The following is an 18,945-nucleotide window of genomic DNA, read 5'->3' as shown; positions in this document are numbered from 1 at the left end:
TTTGCTACAAATCAAAATTTGTTTCAGTGTCTAGAGGAAGTTTTCTTTACAAAACTAAACATTCATATTTTTTTCCAGGCATGGATTGAATTACTCTACTGAGCACAGTTTGATAATTGTGTTTCTAGCTTCTGATGGGAAGATAAAAGCAAAACCAGAATTAAGTCTTTCTTAGTTCACTAGTTAAAATGTTTAATTTCACACTGCTGTTTCAAAAATCCTGAAATTCATAATATTTCTATTATTCTTAATAGCCAAGAAAAGCATTAGTAAATCTAACGCTACTTCAAACAATTATAATGTGTATTTAATGAAGTCTAATTCTTTTTAATATTTTATTTCATGTCAATAAATGGTATTTTAAAAACCATTATCACATTTTCATAGCTACTGTTAAATGAAAAATAGCATTGCTATTAGCCATACCAAAAAAAGGAAGGAATTAATGCATTTTTCAGCATCAAATCACGTTTATCTCTGACTATATCATGTGCAATAGTAGAGATACAAAAGCAACCTCTTTGAATTATTGCTCTCCTTTCCTCCTCTCATCTTCCCAGTGAGAGTAGGTGAACAAATTAGAATACAGAATGAACATATCCTTTATTTTTTATCATGTTGAAAGACTAGGAAGTCCATACTGTGAGATACTTATCCACAGAAAGGAAGTTAGCAACAACAACAAAAAAATACTACCACATCCTAAGATGCTTGTGTTCCTTCTAATATTTCTGATACCTAAATCCAGGACTTGGACAATGTGTAGTTATTTCAGCAAAAATAAGAGTCCATCATTATAGGGTCTTGTAAGAAGAATAGTATTTGTGGCTAGATCCATTAGGTTAATAAGAATTCACTGATGACACATAGCCCAAGAAACCAATTGCAACCAATACTTAGTCTAGTGCAGTTAGAAGCTTGCAAGCCCTACTACAATAAAAGCAAAACCTGACTGTTGAAGATTTTAGTACTATGCATGTGTGCCAGTCCTTTCTACCCTATATGCCTTAAATATCACTATATCAGTTCCTTATCTGTATCTTATCTAGCTTTTATAGTGATTGTAAAAGACTCTGGGTAAAATTTTCAAAAGCTAACAGCAACTCATTCTTCAAAACAACCAACTTTTAAAAAATTTCAAATTTAGAAGTTAATATGGTATCATATCTTAGAAAAAAGATGATCGGGACTAGTATTCTATTAAAAATGAAAGTCTACTTACCCCAAAGTTAGTAGCTGCAAACCGATCTGAGGCAGATACATTAGTTGCTGCTGTAGTATGCGCATAGAAAGCATTTATATTGGCCAACAAAGTACTCATAACTGCTGGAACACCAGGGCACATGTATTTGGAAGACAGACAAGAAAAGTGCCTACAATTCAAACAAATTGACAGTTGTTAAAGATGGCAAAGATTCTGCTCTTTCCCTCACCACAATTTCTTTTCAGCTCCAGTGTAACTTTCAAGCTACATTGTTGATCATGGACAATTGTGCAGATACCTATGAGGAAAATCCAGACACTTTTGATATAATTGCCACTTGTTGCACATCAATATTTTCAAATTGAACACATTAGGCTCACATTTGCTTCTCACTTTGCTATTCATAAATACAAAAACATAATTTAACTATCTCTATCCCACATAATGTTGAATTCTACGGCAAGGAAAGGAAGAGGGGAAAGGAAGAAACCGCCACACAAGGTTGCATGGCAGAGTGCGAATACAACTAGTCCCCAGGCTGAATATCATCTCCCTCAGGATGCCAGCATTTAGCCATTGGAACCTTTAGAGCTGGAAGCATTTTTTTTGACGGAGTTCCAGCTTGTATTCAACAGAATCTTAGAAGTAAGAATGTGGGCTGAGTGCTGCTGACAGACAAAATAACAGTGTGAAGTGGTTTTCTATTTAGTTTTGAATACTTTTGACTCCCTGACTTGCTAGCAACCTTTCTGTTTCACTTTTCTTAAAGAAACCAAAGACCATTACCACTCACAGCACCCCAGGCAAGCAAATTTAAGAATACCCCAACACTGGCTTCCACCCAGGTCCAAGTGTATTAAATTCGCTCCATTTTTTAAGCGGTCTGGTTCATGGGCAACAAGAATTTATTAGGTGAAATTTTAAAGACTGCTGAATCAGAGAAAACAATGTCAGGTCATTAAAAAAAAAAGGTAAATCTGTTGTCAATATACTGTATGCCAAGTGGGAAGGAAGCAATGTACAACTAATTTACACTAAATTAAAAAAAAATTATGTATTCTCTCTGTTTTTTAGAACACTAAAAAGTACAAAGACAATACATGAATTAAGAGTAGGTCGTATGTTTTATTACTTTGCTAGTTCTTAAAGCTCAAAATCAGCAAAGCATTTAGACTTCTAATTTTAGTCAGATTCAAAAGCTTAACTGGAAATTAAAATTTAGCCTATAAAAATTAAAGCCTAAGCAACTTGTTGTACTGCACCAGCCAAAACCAGAGCTGCAGGGTAGCAGCACTGTTTGCTTGTTCAAAACAACAGAAGATGCCTGCTTATAATGTACAAAGCTCTTACAACATAAGAAAATGAGAGATACTGAGAGACAGAAGATGGATGAACAATCTAACACGTGAGGAGAGTGAACAACATCATTGCAAAACATAAAATCTTAATTTCAAGATTTATAGTTAGGCAGGATTGTGAGGAAGATAAAGGGATAGAGTAAAGGTACAGAGATGGGAAAGAGAGTGAGGGAGATTAGGCAGAGATGATGAGGATCAAAATGAGTATACAATCAAACAAAAGATGATGAAGAAAATCCAGTCACTCTGGGGCTCTCTGTATGTCTGAAGGTCCTGATTTGGCAGTATGTTCCTCTTAGCTGGAGTTTCTGGCTCCTCTCTACTGTTTCTCCTTAGGAGCATAAGGCAGAGTCGTGTGCTGCACCTGAACCACCTGGGCCCTAGTGCCTATCCAAGAAAAAAAAATTAACACAAGGCACAACTTAACTCCGTCCTGCTGAACTTAAGCCAACTTAACTGCTCTCACTGCCCAAACAATCTTCCAATCACATCATTCAAGATTATTTGCATCTTGTATTTGGATTCCTGTTCCTAAAGACATAAAAAATGAGCTCTCGACACTTTATTGCAAGCCTGCACACAAACTCACTCTATCTACGTTATGCTTTCTGATACCCTCTTATTGTCCCAGTGGTTCTCTAAATTCCTTCACTCTAAGCCTCATGCTCTTGTGACTAACCTCATTCATCATATTCCTGCTGTCTGATGTTCCAGAGCTGCAGAACTTGGTTCTGCCGAAGATACAACAGTATCTTTTCTAGGGTCCCCCATGCCACTGACTTAGTATATTTGTAGATGCCTTTTTCCTAATGCTTTGAGGTAATCTACAATTTCCCATCCGCCAAACAACTCTTACTTCTTCTATTAGCCAATATTTTTTAAGAGGGAAATTGGGGCAATGGAGTGAATCAGCAGAAGCCAGCACAAAGTCTCTCTTGCTTCTCCTTTTCCAGTACGCCCCTCTCAGCGCACAGACTCCTACTACAAATGCTCATCCACAAATTCAGAAATGGCCTGAAAACATGCTCTGAGCTGTCAGTACCTCACATGATTCCAAACCAAGCCCTATCCAACATTTTCATTTACTTTGCAAATGAGACATCTAAATTCCAATATTTACTTCAGAAATCTGCGTCAGGTCACGGATACGTTAAAAAAAAGAAAATTCCAAAACTCCTCACGCCCAGGCCTAGGACTCAATCTTCATTAACATACTTACTATCTATTCAGTACCTAGATACCAGAAATGGACACCATAAAATTATTGGCCAAACTGCTCACCTCAAAAGCTTTAGTCACCTCGTATGATGTTTGAAATAGAATCAGCTACTTGCAGTAAGGTAAATACAATTCTAAACACATCCACCTATCACTACAGTTACATGATTACTATAGTCAGCACAGGACAAAAGTTTTGGACTCATTCAAGATGTAGTGTTTTTTTTTATTACCAACGAGTTCTCAAAACATCTGTGTGATCTATAAATTAAAGTATTTTTCTTTTTTTTTTTCTAAAAAAATAAAGCACAAGAGATGTATACCAACTGACCCTGTAACTGAAAAGCAATTGGCTGGAAAACTTCTAAAATTGTGATTTTCTAACTCTTTTGCATGTCACAAGACAAATCCTCTTACAATTTAAGTCATCATTCCCAAGAAAGAAACAACTCATTAATATTGCATGTATAAATACCTAAAGAAAATCCCAGCACACATTCCTACTTTGCTACTTTAAATTATCATCCAAAGTGTTAAGGACATAAGATTTCAACAGCAGTGGATACTGGGATGAATCAAGCCCTTAATCCCACTGCAAAGCTAGGCTGAGGAGCTGAATAATTGCTGGATTTTGCAGTTTACCTGACCGAGTAAAGAGACTGGAAAAGAAGGGATCTGAGCAGGGATGGGAGGCAAAATAGGCAGGCTCATATTAAAGAGAATCTAGGTCTATAGCCTTCATACATGGGGTTCTTCTGTACTTGCAGCCTTTCCAGGCCAAGTGAGGAGACCCATTTTGCAGACTTTCTCTAGCATTAGACTCTTTATATTTTCATGCTGGATTTACATACTGCATAGTCTTGCACCAATGTGGTAATATATACTAATACTTAAAACTTGTATCATGGTAGTCATGTTCAAAGTGCTTTGCAACTATTTCTCAGCCTTCCTGTAAGGTAGATTAAGTGCTATTATCTCCATTTTACAAAATTGAGAGAAACTGCTAAAATCTACACAGCAAATCAATCACATGGGCCAGGACTAGAACTTGATATATTCCCAGCTATGTGGCTCATCAGGATACTACTACCAAACCTTTCATTCATTGCCTGCATTTTTGAGAAGTGCTTTTAAATACCACAATGTGAAGCTGACAAAATTGCAACACAGCTACCTACTCCTTAGGAAAATCTTTCATTGTATGTGACACATTTCCTATCAACTAGAAGAACAATAATTCCCTTTGTATAAAATACAATAGTGATGTCAGGTGACTCTCATCAGTTTCAGGTAACCTTTAAAGTTAATAGAAATCTCACCTGATCTATTCATCACCTGGCTTTTGAGAAATATGTGTAGAGATGATAATTTAAAAACTTGACACCTAAATAACTAACATCATATACTTTTACCATTGACCTTTAATTTCCAAAAATATTCTAGTGCACCTAAAGGTCTTTAGTGCATGAAGAACCCAAAGCTGGAGATAAGAAGATAACAACGCTTAAAGTCATACCTATAACACATGCTCTGCTGGGGGGGGGGTGGGGGGGGGTGGGCAGAAAGAAGGGGTGGTCAGGAACAGTCACTATGTGAAGAACCATCAAGCTTGTATCGATTATCTGCAGGGAATATGACAGACCGTTTGGGTCAGCATTTTATGTTCAGTGAGGTGTCTTCTGCAGGTTCTTCTAATGATTTCACATTGAGCTACCTAAGGCCTGGACTGAGCTCTTGTCTTGAAAATAGACCTAAATTATACTAATTTGTTTTGAGGAAAATCTAAACCTATTGATGTAATTTATTTATGTACTTCTATTACTACACTGTTCCACCCGTAAATTTGGTTAATGATAAAGCATCTGTTGCAAGTGGCAAGTTATGTAAATTTTTACTTCTCTCCTTCATTTAATTGAAATCTATAAAGTTCACATAAACTATTAAGTTTGTTACACGCAGTATGGGTCATGACTCAGAGTACTGATAACCCAGGTAAGAAATCTGCAAGCCACCTGACTTCCTTCTGCTTGCTAAAATAAATAAAACAAAGAGGAAACTCCATTCCTTGTTTTTGTATGTCTCTGAAAACAGCAGATAAAAGCATGAGTTACTAACCATTTCTAATGGGCACATGTCGTCACAGAAACCATTGCTAAGTCTCACATGTTTTACAGCAATAAGGCATTGCTTAAGCTAAAGTTACATGTCTACAGCTATGCCCGCTCAATTGAACTTTCTTACTATGCAATTTCCTGACCAACATGTGGTGTCTGTGATTCTTCCAATCTTACTGCTAGCATGAATCAGCAAAGAAAGAAGGCTAATTAACGTTCTGTAGTCAGTAAGCAAATGCTATCAATGAAAATTACTTGTGTGCTTTTTGCAATACAGCCACGTTAATTGAAAACTAGCAGGAGAACAAAATGGCATAGTTAATGCCCATTAACCTGCTGGAATGAGATCTATATCACTGATTTAGAAGCATTAGGTTCTACCTGTGGTGACTCTTGCCAGGAAGAAGAAAAGATCTTGATAGAGCTTTTATTGTACTTGTCCCCACCACACAGTAAATCCAGGATGCTGACATTATGTATAATTTCAGTGTCTAGTCAAACACCGTTTCAACACGTACTCTGCGTTTTGCCTTCTAAAGAGAAATAAATTTGTTGAAAGATTAGTGAGATGAAGAACATTTTTTTTTTCTTGGTGGTGTAGAGATGGCTTAATATATGCAGGTAAATAAGTTGTCCCTTCAAGACACTGAATTTACAGCTTAAATCACCATCCATCACTGCAGTCATTAAAATAAAGGCCAAGTGGATCACCGAGCTGTTCTTCTGCTTTTGATAACCATTTTTCTGTCATATCTCTTTTCTTTTCTATTCTCCGACATATACGCGCTTTGACTTCTGGGAGTATACGCATATCATTCATGTGGCTAACAGTGTCTATTTGGCTGCTATCACAAAAAAAAAAAAAATCTCTTCTGACCCATATAAGTACGGCTGTAATTGTCTTGCATATATTTTCCCAATATAGACTCCATGAGGAGTGGAGGAATATATTTATAAGAAAGAAAGTGGATTATGGAATCCATACAATCAAGACATTTCTAAGAGATGCAGTTATCACAAGAGAAGCAGGTTTTTTTGTTGTACTTTTGTTTTGGGTCAATGGTTGATTTTCTATTCATAGGAATTCCACTTCTGGTAACTCAGAAGCAAATTTCCTTGCTTGTGAACTGGGCAGTTGGAATTTGTATCTTGAGAGTAAGATACTCCTAAGTCAGAATCCTTAAGGGAAGAACTATCTATATTTAGTATCATTACAATGTTGATGTCTCTGCCTTCAACAAGATGTGTAATCACACTTGAATTCATTCTCTCTATGAGTTTAATGAAAAAGTCTCAGGTCTCATTGGGCACAATAATTAAGGCAGATAAATAACCACCTATGGGATATCTTTTTGGTTGATATCTACGTTCCAGTAAGACTTCAGTGGTGCACAGCTCATCATCTGATCTAGCATCAAACACTGACTCACACATGACCTGTTTTAAATTCAGAAAATGCAGAATTTCTTTGCTGGTGCTAGTTGAGAGAAGAAAAGACCTTAAGCTTTATGTTTTCAGAACTTTTAGTTGGTCATCTATTGGAATTTTACATGATGCAGTCAAGCACTGAAACAATAAAGAGATCTAAATTCTTGTTTATCTTTGCTGAGCTGCCACAACTGTGGCTGATGAGTATACTCAGCATATTTGGAAAATCAAGACTCTCTTTTCGAAATATTGTTTCTGTGCTCTAAAGGAATAAATATAAATAAACGTTAAGTTGAGAGCCAGAAACAAATCATCAGGATCTACTAAAAGGATCACAGATAACAAAGCCACCAGCATGAACCTGAAAAAACAGACAAGTGGAGTTTATTAGCATAGCAGAATAGGATTCCCAATTGTTTTAGGAAGTGGTCCTTTCGGGAGGCTTAGATTTACATTGTGTGCAGAAATGCAGAATGGCATATGTTCCTACTCCAGCACATGCTGTCTACCCATACTTAAAAGGGTCAAGATTGCCTATTAAGTGGCACTGAAACTTCATATAATAGGTAACATTAAAACTGCAAACAAACATAAATTGAAAACATTACATTCAGACAAAAAGAGAAACTCATTAACAACACCCTAAAACTCACTTGAGCCTGATACAGTGCATAAGAAGCATGTGGATGCTCTCTGGGGTCTGGATCATGGGATATGAAAGCACAGTCAGTTTCGCATTTACAAATGCAAACGTTTTAATTTACAATGTTATCATGAGACATGCAATAGAAATACTCCGCAACTAGATTCTCAAGTATAAAATGCTTACACAATGTTCCTTTGGGCCAACTGATTATATTCAAATTCTGTCTCTGTTGTATGGTAGAAAATTGCTTTTCTTTTAGTAGGAGCACATCATTACCAAATGGAATCTCATCATTCTATTTTACAAATCAAGAAGCTGTACATTTTCTCCCAGTCATTACAGTTGTTACAGGAGAAAAATATTCTCTCAAATACAAATAAAGCCAACAGATAATAGACTAAAAGAAAATTCTCCATGACAGATCTAGTGTCTTCACTACTCTCCTCCCCAAAGTCTACATGCTCTTAGTGAGAGATGTGTCTGCAGATGAATCAGCAAAACAATGTATACGAATATATAAGTTCTTCTCCAAGTATTTGAGATTACATTCATTATTGATTTTATTTCTAACTTAAACAGGATGTGGTCTTAAACAGCATATGGTCTACCCCTCAAATAGGGATTGCTCATTATTAACATGAAACATTTTAAAATGTAAATGGACATGAGTATGAGGGCAATGAAATCTTAGATTTTATTTTCTGTGTAAATTACCTGTGACTATCAATATCAATTCACTTTCTTATTACATCTGTTTTCAAATGCCTGATTCGCAGTCATCAACAGCAAGGAAATTGGTGGAAAAGGTACACAAGATAACAAGAACAAAACGAGGACAAGCTGAACTAGGTCATTTAACTTAAAATAGCTTGGCCAGAATTTTTGAGTAAGGAATCCTGAAAAATGTGTTGTACTACTTGCCCAGTTCTATGTTAGATGTTCAGACTAAATTTACTTCCTTGTCATGAATATCTGTAGGTTACATTATTTATTGATACTAAAATAAAGCAGCATCTTTATATGAAAACACAATCTGTCCATTTCTAACACTGTTAAAATTAAAAGGCTTTTTAAACACTCGCATGTCAATTATGTCGCTATTTTTTAATGCCTACTTTTTTAATTGCTACATTTGAATTTCTAAAATTAGTTTCAAATTTTATCTGGAAAATTTCAAAGTATTGGCATTCATTGAGAGGTGAATGAAAAGAAACTTCAAAGTAATTTTTCAGTTGAGGTTGTCCATCAAAAAGACAGTCATGTTGTATTGAGATAACCAACTACTGGAGTTACAGTTAAGAGGAAACACTAATGCTAAATCAGTTATGCTTTATTTCCTAAGCAAAACAGCAATAACAGCCCTCAGTTGGCATTAATAGCTCTTGACAATTCATCTCATAAAACCTTGAACTCATTTTGATATACACAGCAGGAACAACTCTACAATTTTAGATATTAACATTTTTTTTTAAATGTCATATCAATTTAAATTAAGGTATAAAACTCAACAGAATTTAATCAAATTGGGTTAAGAGAAGCTAAACATGAAAACACAAATATTCATGAAACTCAATGCATTAGTTCCTCCATATGTAGTATAGATACACAATACAGGGCAACTGCCAAGCTTAATAAATTCTTTTGTGCAATATTGTTTAAGGTCCTTGGAGAAAAATAATTAAAAATATATATACTACAAATACATCCTTTACCTTTCTGTTAGATGTACAGTACAATAAATCACAATGAGCTACATAAAGTGAAAGACATGTTCATTGCAATAGCAGATTGTGTCATTATATCCTGCAATAAAAGCAAAACTTCACATGTTTATGTGCCTTCATACTTACCATAAGATAATTTTTTCAGGATGTACTGTAAAGAGATGGATGAAACGAGATACAAGTTCTGATTAAAAATTCCATAATATCAGCTTTCTACAAGAAAATAATTCTATATTCCCTCTTTAGAGGAATCATTTGGAGTCCCCTGCTTTCCTACGGCCGCATTAGTAGCAGAATATAGTCCTTTTCACTGGCAAACTTTTCACTGGACAAATTAAGAATACATGATGGAGCTCTTGTGTACCCAAGCCTCTAAGCTCAGTGGTGCTGTGCTCTAAAGTGATCAAACAGTTATTTCAGTACAGACAATGTAGTAACAGGTTCTAATACTGTTAAAAATGGTTTGCATGAATTATTTACATATACTATTGAAGTCTACTACAGCCATTGCTGGTGTTGCTCCTCTCTCGGAGTACAGAGTTTGTGAAGCCCTGTTCTACCACAGCAATCTTATCCAAAACAGTGGAAGTCTTTCTGATCCTTGCCACGTATCCATATCATAAGGATTAAGAAATGCACTAGCAGTAATACCAGTAACAGCTTATAAAATGCCTATAACAGATCTTCATTCCATTGCAGAAGAGAAGCACTTCAATGAGACAAAAATGATAATGAGAATTTAAATCAAGAATGGGAGTGAAATGAAGAATGAAAGCATGAAGGCTTGGAACGAATCACTTCCCACAAACCACTCCTGACAGTAGAGTAGAAAACCAGACATGGTAACACTTACGTCATAGCTTGATAAATATATTCAATTCCATAGCGCATTGCAAATTCATCTACAATTTCTTGTGCAGCGTCATCAAAGTACACCTTCCAGGCTTCATCACCTCTCACTTCAGGAATTTTTACAACACCATTAGATTTGACTTCCGTCAAGTAATGGAATAGATTCTAAACGTAAGAAATTTTTCAAAGAGAAATTTTTGGCTTTTAAGTGTCATTCTGAAAACATATCCCAGATAATAGTCCTCCATATGTTCATTGTTAGGGCTTGGGGGTTTCTTCCAAATTTTCTGAAGTCTAGCACTAAATAGTCATCATTTGGTAAACAAAAAACCCACAAGACTCTAAAAATAATTTTTTTGTAATGGAACTCTGATAGTGCAGGCTTGTTATTCAGTGCATTGATCTATCTCCTTGATACAAGGTTATGTCAGTTAAGCAGCACAGAGGGTGCAACACAAAGTTATGCAGAAACTTCCTCTTCTCTATCATATGACCTTCCTAATGAAAATGTGATGTTATAACCCTCACTACATAGTGCTTCAACTTTAATTGGATCTGTGACCAATAAATTTTAAATTAATTATTGAAGAACTGTAAGTTACAGGAAAGCCAACCAAGTAGTGAAAGGCACGCAGTAAAGTTTAGGTTTAGTAACCTTACAATCAAAGCTAATATTTAATTTGATGTTAATGTCATAAAATGCTTCTCCAATTACCCAGCTCCATATGTATCCACAAACTGAGCAGCAGATTGATTTCCTGTTTTCAATGATGAAAAAAAGCCTAAAACTTTGAAATAATTTCAGTTTTGCTAATTAGCCCATAATTGTCATGTGGATTATCTTAAAGTAACAGAATTTTGCCATTTACTTCACAGGTCAAAGGTCAAAACATTTGCAATATCAGGTCAAAATCTACGAGCACAAATGCCCCAAACATTCAGTTTTACAAATGGTGAAGAATGGGATTTTGTGGATACGTGCTAGCACTGAACTTTGAGCCATATATTATCTATCAGCTTTCAGAAAGTACTTAAATTTTTAGAATAGAATTTAAATGTGGATCACTGTTTTAGGGAAGAGGAATAAAACATAAAGATAATCTTTCGAAAGACACACTAGTTTATCAGTGATCAACCTTTTTTTCAACGTTGAGAAAAGCAATCTAGATTATAGGAGAAGCACATTTTATATTGCCTGTGCTTCTTCAGCTTTTTCTTGCTCTCTACAAAATATGAACTAATGTAGCAGGAAAGAAGTCCTTTAAAATTAATAGCTATTTCTGTAATATACAGAATTGTTTGTTTATTCTTGATGTTAGCAAGCACATATGGAGCATCAAAATACAGTACAGGGGGAACTTAGCTGACTCCACCTCTTCTTTTTCTGACTCCTACAGGCAGAAATGATCTGTTAGTGTTCCATTGTTCTGCCTTTGACTCTGAACCTGATATGCCATCAGCAATACAAAGCAGGAAATCTAAAATAAACTTGTCCTGAGGTGTAGCAGCAGTTATTTGTTTCAGCGTTCTAATGTCCTGCAGCCTTTTTTCCCTATCCATGCAACAACTGAATAGTAATTTCTGTATAGTATATTTTCTTTAACTTCTCCAACATACCTCATGCAGACAGGTGTACTGCACATGGTAGGGAGCAACTTTCTCCTCTCCTTTTATTTCAACATTGATTTTCAATCTAATGGCACCAGAGACAGCTGATTTATCTGTTCGTTTTTCTGAAGAGCAGAAAATAATATATTAGTAACTACCAAGAATACATGTACATCATGTGAAAAGCTTTTATAAATCATTCTAGCTTAATAAGAATGTTTTTCCAGAAAGTCAGAAAGCCCTACTGTTGAGAACAACAGTATTTTTTTAATACCTCGCATACGGCTCAGGGCATGAGGCAGAATATCAAACTATGAGGTAAAGAATCTTTGTTATTTTATCTGCCAAATCAAACCAAGCTGCATAGCAATGCATTTAACACTTGTTCCTTTTCAACAGAAATTACTTCTATTTTCTATCTGGTATCTGTACTAATTATCATTATTTTCATTATTGATATTTTCCTTTAGTTACAAAGACTTCAGCAACAACCTGAACTCCTATGACTGAAAGAAACACAAAATGTTCTTAGCAGAACTCAATTACAGAGTTAAGCTGAAATTTTGCAGAATAAATTATATGAATAACTTGGTTTATGCTACCTGTACTAGTCCTTTTAATTCCCATCTCTCATTGTGAAGGTTGATTAGAAAACAAATGCTCTACAATTTCAGAAAATTGTGTCACATAATTCACCTGAAGTTTTCACAGAGCAAGCAACCTAGATAAAAACGTTACTATCACATTTTCATTATCAAATATGGGATATTACCTTTTAAAGGGCTACTCCAGAACATTTAGTGCACCCAAAGAGATTTTTAGAATTAAAGAACAGTTGTATGCTTAGATTTAGGTAAAGGAAATATATTCTGAGACACACTTTCATTGATTTATTTCTGGTCTGGTTTAAGGCACGGTATTTCGTAAGACCTGTCCAGACAAGAAAGTGCAGTCATTAAGGACAAGACAGAGCATTCTGAGCTTCAGCAGGCTCCCTTCAGTTTACTACTCTGCATGTAAACACATTTGACATGTACAGAACAGAAAACTCAAGCAAGCAAGTTTCATGAAGAACCACACGTGTAAACACAGTGAAAACCAAAGATGATTAGGTCCAAAATGGTATACTTTTTTTTTTTTTTAAAATATGCTATAAAAGGAATGTGGACAACAGGCAAAATACTTGATAGATTTTTCTATGTATCTTTGTAGCTATATTTTCCACAGAACACTGCTGTGAATGGACTAGCCTAACGTGCTGGGGTTTCTTACATATTTTTGATTTTGCATTAAAATGAAATATTTTTCTTTGATATTGGTGTGATTAGTCTGTTCTTTGTAACTGTCATAACTCTGGAGCAAAACTAAGGAAGTATCTTTAATTTTCAAATCAACCTGTAATATTTAACATATTAAAACTTGTATATTAGTACCAAAGCTGTATATTTTGAAGTCTCAAATCTACAGATGCTGAAATTCTACCTAAATTTATTTTAAAAAATCATTAAGAATCATACCTAAATTATACCATACATCCATTTCTCCACTCAGTGTTCTTACTTCAATGATTGTTTGGCCAAGGAAGTCATCTGATTCCTTTTTGAAATGTTGTTTTACTCTAGATTTGATGTCATCATCTTCATCCCATACTCTCACTTTTATTCTATCTGTAGAGTTATGGCATTCACTGTAAAAATAATAATAAAATACAAACTGTGAGTGATACATAAGCTACATACATTTGTACCGCTGTCTAATTTTCCTCGATTTCCATACACTTGCTTAACTGCATAACGTGACAGAATACAACCAACTTGCAACATTCAGTGGAATAAAAAGCCATATCACATTGCCATGGACAAAACCACAATTAGTATATGTAAGATATAGTAAAAAGACTAACTTGACTGAATTATATATACACATATAGATTGTATTTAGGAATGTCACAAACTCCTCATTAAAATTATTAATTAATTTACAATGTGTACTTCTCGATGCTACTATTTTACAAATATCTTAGGAAAGGTAGTTAGCATTTCTAAATGAATAAACCTGATCCTATGTAGTATCACAAAAGCGGTAGTCTAGAATGTTATAATACAAAAAGTGACAAAATCTTAAAGAATATTTCCAGTATGTGCCTGAAAGTTTTTGGAAGAAAAACCCAACAAGTATGCACAAAAATCACAGCAAGACAAGACAGGCAATCAGAAAAACCTAGGCAAATAAGTAGCTGCTTTCTTTAAAAGATATATTACTTTTCTTCAAGATCTCCATTCCCTGGTAGGAAGAAGGAGTAGGGACAGACTTCAATACACTAAAAAATTTGTTGCAAATATAAGTGGCTTACTAACCCACCACGAGCAGAGTGGATTTCAGAAACTACTGGATGCATGAGAGAGTGAGGCGGCTTCAGTTGCAATCTGCAGACTTCCTCGTGGATAAAATTTTTTATTCCTAGCACCATTCTGCATATATTTGTGCAGAAATAGAAAAGAAACTGCTGCTGCTTATTCCTATAAGCCACAATGAAGACTGTTTGCTACTGGTCAGTGTTGGCTTTTGACGACTTAATTGGAACATCCGAACATTGACTGCAGAAATCTGCAGTAGTGAAAAGCTTTCTGATGCCAGTAATAGCTAGTACAGATTTGGCATCATAGAATCATAGAATGGTTAGAGTTGGAAGGGACCTTCAAAGGTCATCTAGTCCAACTCCCCTGCAAGGAGCAGGGACATCCCTGACTAGATCAGGTTGCTCAGAAGCCCGTCCAACCTGGCCTTGACCGTTTCCAGGGATGGGGCATCCATCACATCTCTGGGCAATCATGCATCTGTATTAGACAGGGGTTTTTTTTTTAATATCTGTTCAGTAATACTACAAAAATATTTCAAATATTAAAAATCTTTTGTTATCTTTAAATATAGCTCTAAAGTGTATCAGCAAATTTTCATCTTCAGCAAGGTCTTAGTCTGACACTAGATTAAGAGTTCTTACTTGAATTCTATTCCAAGCACTATCACTGCTCAGTAATCTGTCTCAGCACTTCCAGCATTAAAAAGAGTGATATTGTAACTTATCTCCCAATTGGCACCCCTCAGGGGTGTTCTAAGAATTAATTATTGGTGGTAATGGGCTTTGAAAGTTCTTTAAATGGTATTATTACTGTCAAGGCCAATCATCCACTAAAAATTACACGCACAGCTTTTACTCTGCCTCACTGTGACATCATTCAGTATCACAGAAATGCTTGTGTCTGTCTGTCTTCCAAATTTTAACATTGCAGATATCTTTGGTAATGAAAAACCACATTGTTCTGTGATTAGCAAAACTAATGAAGCCTAGTTTCCTTTTGTCTTATGACTGGCTTCCCTGACATCTCACAAGCTGCAATCACCTATTGAATCTTCTCACATAATTGGGATATTGAGAAATACCCCTTCATATGGACTCCCTGGTGTTTATCATGGGGTAAGCTCATACTGAGGACATTGTTAAGATCTCATCTCTATCTGACCACCTGTTTTCATAGAATATGATGGACCTAGTGTTAGCCAATCTGTGAAATTTCTCTGACTGACCACAAAATTCAAAAGCTATTGGCAAGGACATATAAAATACAGGAATATACAGATAGATCAAAAAACCACCTTTGCCTTAAGAAACTAGGCTAAACTCAGAAACCATTTAATTTTCCTAAAATGTAGCCCTGAATTATCGCTTAACATTGCTAGAGTCCTGAATTGCATTTAGTTGTGCATCCAAGAGAAGTTAAATTAAACAAGATTTCTACAGTGGCATAGGAAGATCTATTGCTGGTGAGGCATATATGTGACCCTCATCACCATATCTGTGCCATCAGTAGAAATCTTGTTCCTGCTTTGCTTCTCAAGGAGATGCTGCACATAAAAAGTCATTAAATGGTACTTCAGTACAAATAACATTTTTATTCTGCTGAGACAACACCCTCCCTCCGATGTACACTTAACTGATTAAGGAATATTTATTCAGATGGTCAGGATGACTGCACTTTTCCCTAATATCCTCATTTGTCTCTCCCACATCTTTTTCTCCTTCAGTGAAACATAGTGAGACCTATCACAACCAATGGGCTTACCCACATGTTCATCTTCATGTCTAAACCTTTAGCACTGAGTCAGCTCTGCTGTTTGTAACATTTCTGTGCAAGATTGCAAAACTAGCACACATCTGTGATGCAGGAATGGAAGGGTGGATGAACACGTTCTTCTGCTAGCCTGCCCCGTGGCAGTGAGACTGCAGGGAGATTTACTATTAAAGTTACAAAGCTGTTTCTGCACGATTCTACTTCCCCATCCAGCCTCTCAGAAACAGCACTATATAACGAGATACACATTCTGCTTTGGTCACTGCAGACTAAACATGTGCACAGCAGCTCCGTGGCTTTGCAAAAAGCACTGGGTGGGATTCCTACTTCTGCTTACTTTGTCCAGGAAAATCAGCCCAGGCAATTCAAGGCAAAGACAACATATGCTATTTTCAGTGTTTCTCTTCTAGCCACCCCACTTTATATACTCAGTAAAAGTGTTCACTAAAGTCTGATAACAGGAAGGTGAGAAGTGAGTTGCTCTTTAGCACTCAAAGAATGAAGATACTGATGCTTTTGAAAGCTGGAAAGCTGCAGTATATTCAGAGATGCTAGATAGAAAAGATAGTTTTAATAATTTATCAGTTATCTGGAGAGGTTACATTACTTCTGCATTTACAGAATGCTGCACAGACATGAACTAATCCTCACAGCGTTTCTGCTTATTCTAATGGCTAGAGTACTGTACTGTAGTAGCCCCATGTAAATTTAATATTAGGTGCACCAGCATAACCTGATTGTACATCTCCATCTAAGTGATCTGCACTCAGTGTTAAAATAACAACTAATTGATACTATGCTACTTTCAGTAAAGAAATAAATGCAAATGAATGAAGAAGCTAGCAAAGAATGTATGGAGACTAATTTCCCACTGTCAAAATGAAATACATGCATCATAACAGCATTCTTCGCTTGTAGTCTTCAGTAAAAACTCTTATATCCACTAACAAATTCGCATACTCTAAACAGTTAGTCTAAGTGGAGAGGTTTTTTTCTCCCCTATGGTAAAGAAGTGTTATCTCTATAGCTCACAGAAAATATTTTTTTTCCAATAAGATACAGGATCTTGGTGAAATTCTGTAAGCAATTTGCAGAAAAATTATTCTATGTCTGTGAGGTAGAAAGTGAACTTGACTGACAAGCCTTTGCAACACCTTTGTCTGCTTACTTTGCAGCTTACATGATGAGAACCTCAACATGAGCTGGCAATCCAGACTTGCAGCCCAGAAAGCCAACCACATCCTGGGCTGCATCAAAAGGAGAGCAGCCAGCAGGTTGAGGGAGGTGATTCTGCCCTTCTGCTCTGCTCTGGTGAGATCCCACCTGGAGTACTGTGTCCAGCTCTGGAGCCCCCAACATAAGAAGGACATGGACCTTTTGGAGAGGGTCCAGAGGAGGGCCATGAAGATGGATCAGAGGAGTGGAGCACCTCTCCTATGAGGACAGGCTGAGAGAAGAGAAGGCTCCAGGGAGACCTTAAAGCAGTCTTTCAGTACCTAAAAGGGGCTTATAAGAGAGGTGGGAAGAGACTTTTTAGCAGGGCCTGTTGTGACAGAACAAGGGGTAATGGTTTTAAAATAGAGAGAGGTCGATTCAGACTGGATATAAGAAGTAAATTTTTTTACACTTAGGGTGGTGAAACACTGGCACAGGTTGCCCGGAGAGATAGTGGATGCCCCATGCCTGGAAACAGTAAGACCAGGTTGGGCAGAGCTCTGAGCAACCTGATCTGGTCCTCCCCTTGCAGAGGGGTTGGACTAGATGGCCTTTAAAGGTCCTTTCCAACTCAAACTATTTTGCGATTCTGTACGTTAGATGTCTTCCACAAACTAAAGGAGCAGATTTTGGAAAATAATATTTTGTTCTTTCTATTATTACATTCATTCAGTGAGTCAAAATTGACTTAATTGGAAAACAGATAAAAATCAAGATGCTGCTCGGTTGCATGAATTATGTATATGAAAAAGTAGTTAAAAACATAGCACAAATTAAAAAAAACAACAAACATAGCAAATGACAGATAATTGTTTTTTTGTAAACCTGCTTACAAACAAGCATAAGGAATACATTTTGTATAGTAAGTAACGCACATAAAACAATACAACAGTTGAACCTTGCTAAATTCTTACTCAATTTTATTCCCTTATACTAAAACACATTGGATGCCATAGATGGGAAATCGAAGGTAATAACAGAGATTTTGTCCTAAAAGTATAAAGAAACTACACTGTTGTGGAAGACAGTAGCAGAATAAGATCAGGAAGTCACTTATTGCTATTATTACCCTCATGTTTATTATTATTGCTATTACTGCAAGCCAAAACCAGATGGATGTGTGGCATTGCCATGAGAAATCTATTAACTCTGTTCTTAAGTGTTCAGTGATAGCTCCATAGTCTCTCAGGAAATCTATCTATTCCAGTACTTCACTAGCCCCACTGTTGGAAAACTTTTTCTGAATTATGATTTAAGCCTCTCTGAAAGGAATTTCTGCCTATTACTTCTTGTTCTACTATAACAGTAAGCATGGAAAATAGATTATTCCTTTCCTCTTTGTGGGAGAAAGGATGTGTTTAAAGACATCCTTACCTCCACTACTTGTCTCTTCTCTAGTCTGGACAGTCACAATTCTTTAACAGTGTGGTCACGGGCCATGCTTTCTG

At 36.1% G+C, this 18,945-nt stretch overlaps 1 protein-coding gene across 3 annotated transcripts in view; it reads right to left on the bottom strand.

Moving 5' to 3' along the window:
- The window catches only part of UNC13C (unc-13 homolog C), a 160,447-nt gene that overhangs the window by 80,768 nt on the left and 60,734 nt on the right, over positions 1–18,945 (bottom strand). For all 3 annotated transcript variants that reach the window (XM_086757419.1, XM_086757417.1, XM_086757418.1), the window contains 4 exons: positions 13,670–13,839; positions 12,162–12,277; positions 10,546–10,709; positions 1,223–1,373 (listed from right to left, as the gene is read on the bottom strand). In XM_086757419.1, coding sequence (XP_086613545.1) covers positions 1,223–1,373; positions 10,546–10,709; positions 12,162–12,277; positions 13,670–13,839 — 601 coding nt within the window. The remainder of the gene's footprint in view (positions 1–1,222; positions 1,374–10,545; positions 10,710–12,161; positions 12,278–13,669; positions 13,840–18,945) is intronic.

This window comes from Chlamydotis macqueenii, chromosome 12, assembly GCF_036417535.1.
Source record: "Chlamydotis macqueenii isolate bChlMac1 chromosome 12, bChlMac1.mat, whole genome shotgun sequence".
Classification (NCBI taxonomy): Eukaryota; Metazoa; Chordata; class Aves; order Otidiformes; family Otididae; genus Chlamydotis; species Chlamydotis macqueenii.
Note: the sequence above shows the minus strand (reverse complement) of the source record. Positions and strands in the feature narration are given on the sequence as shown.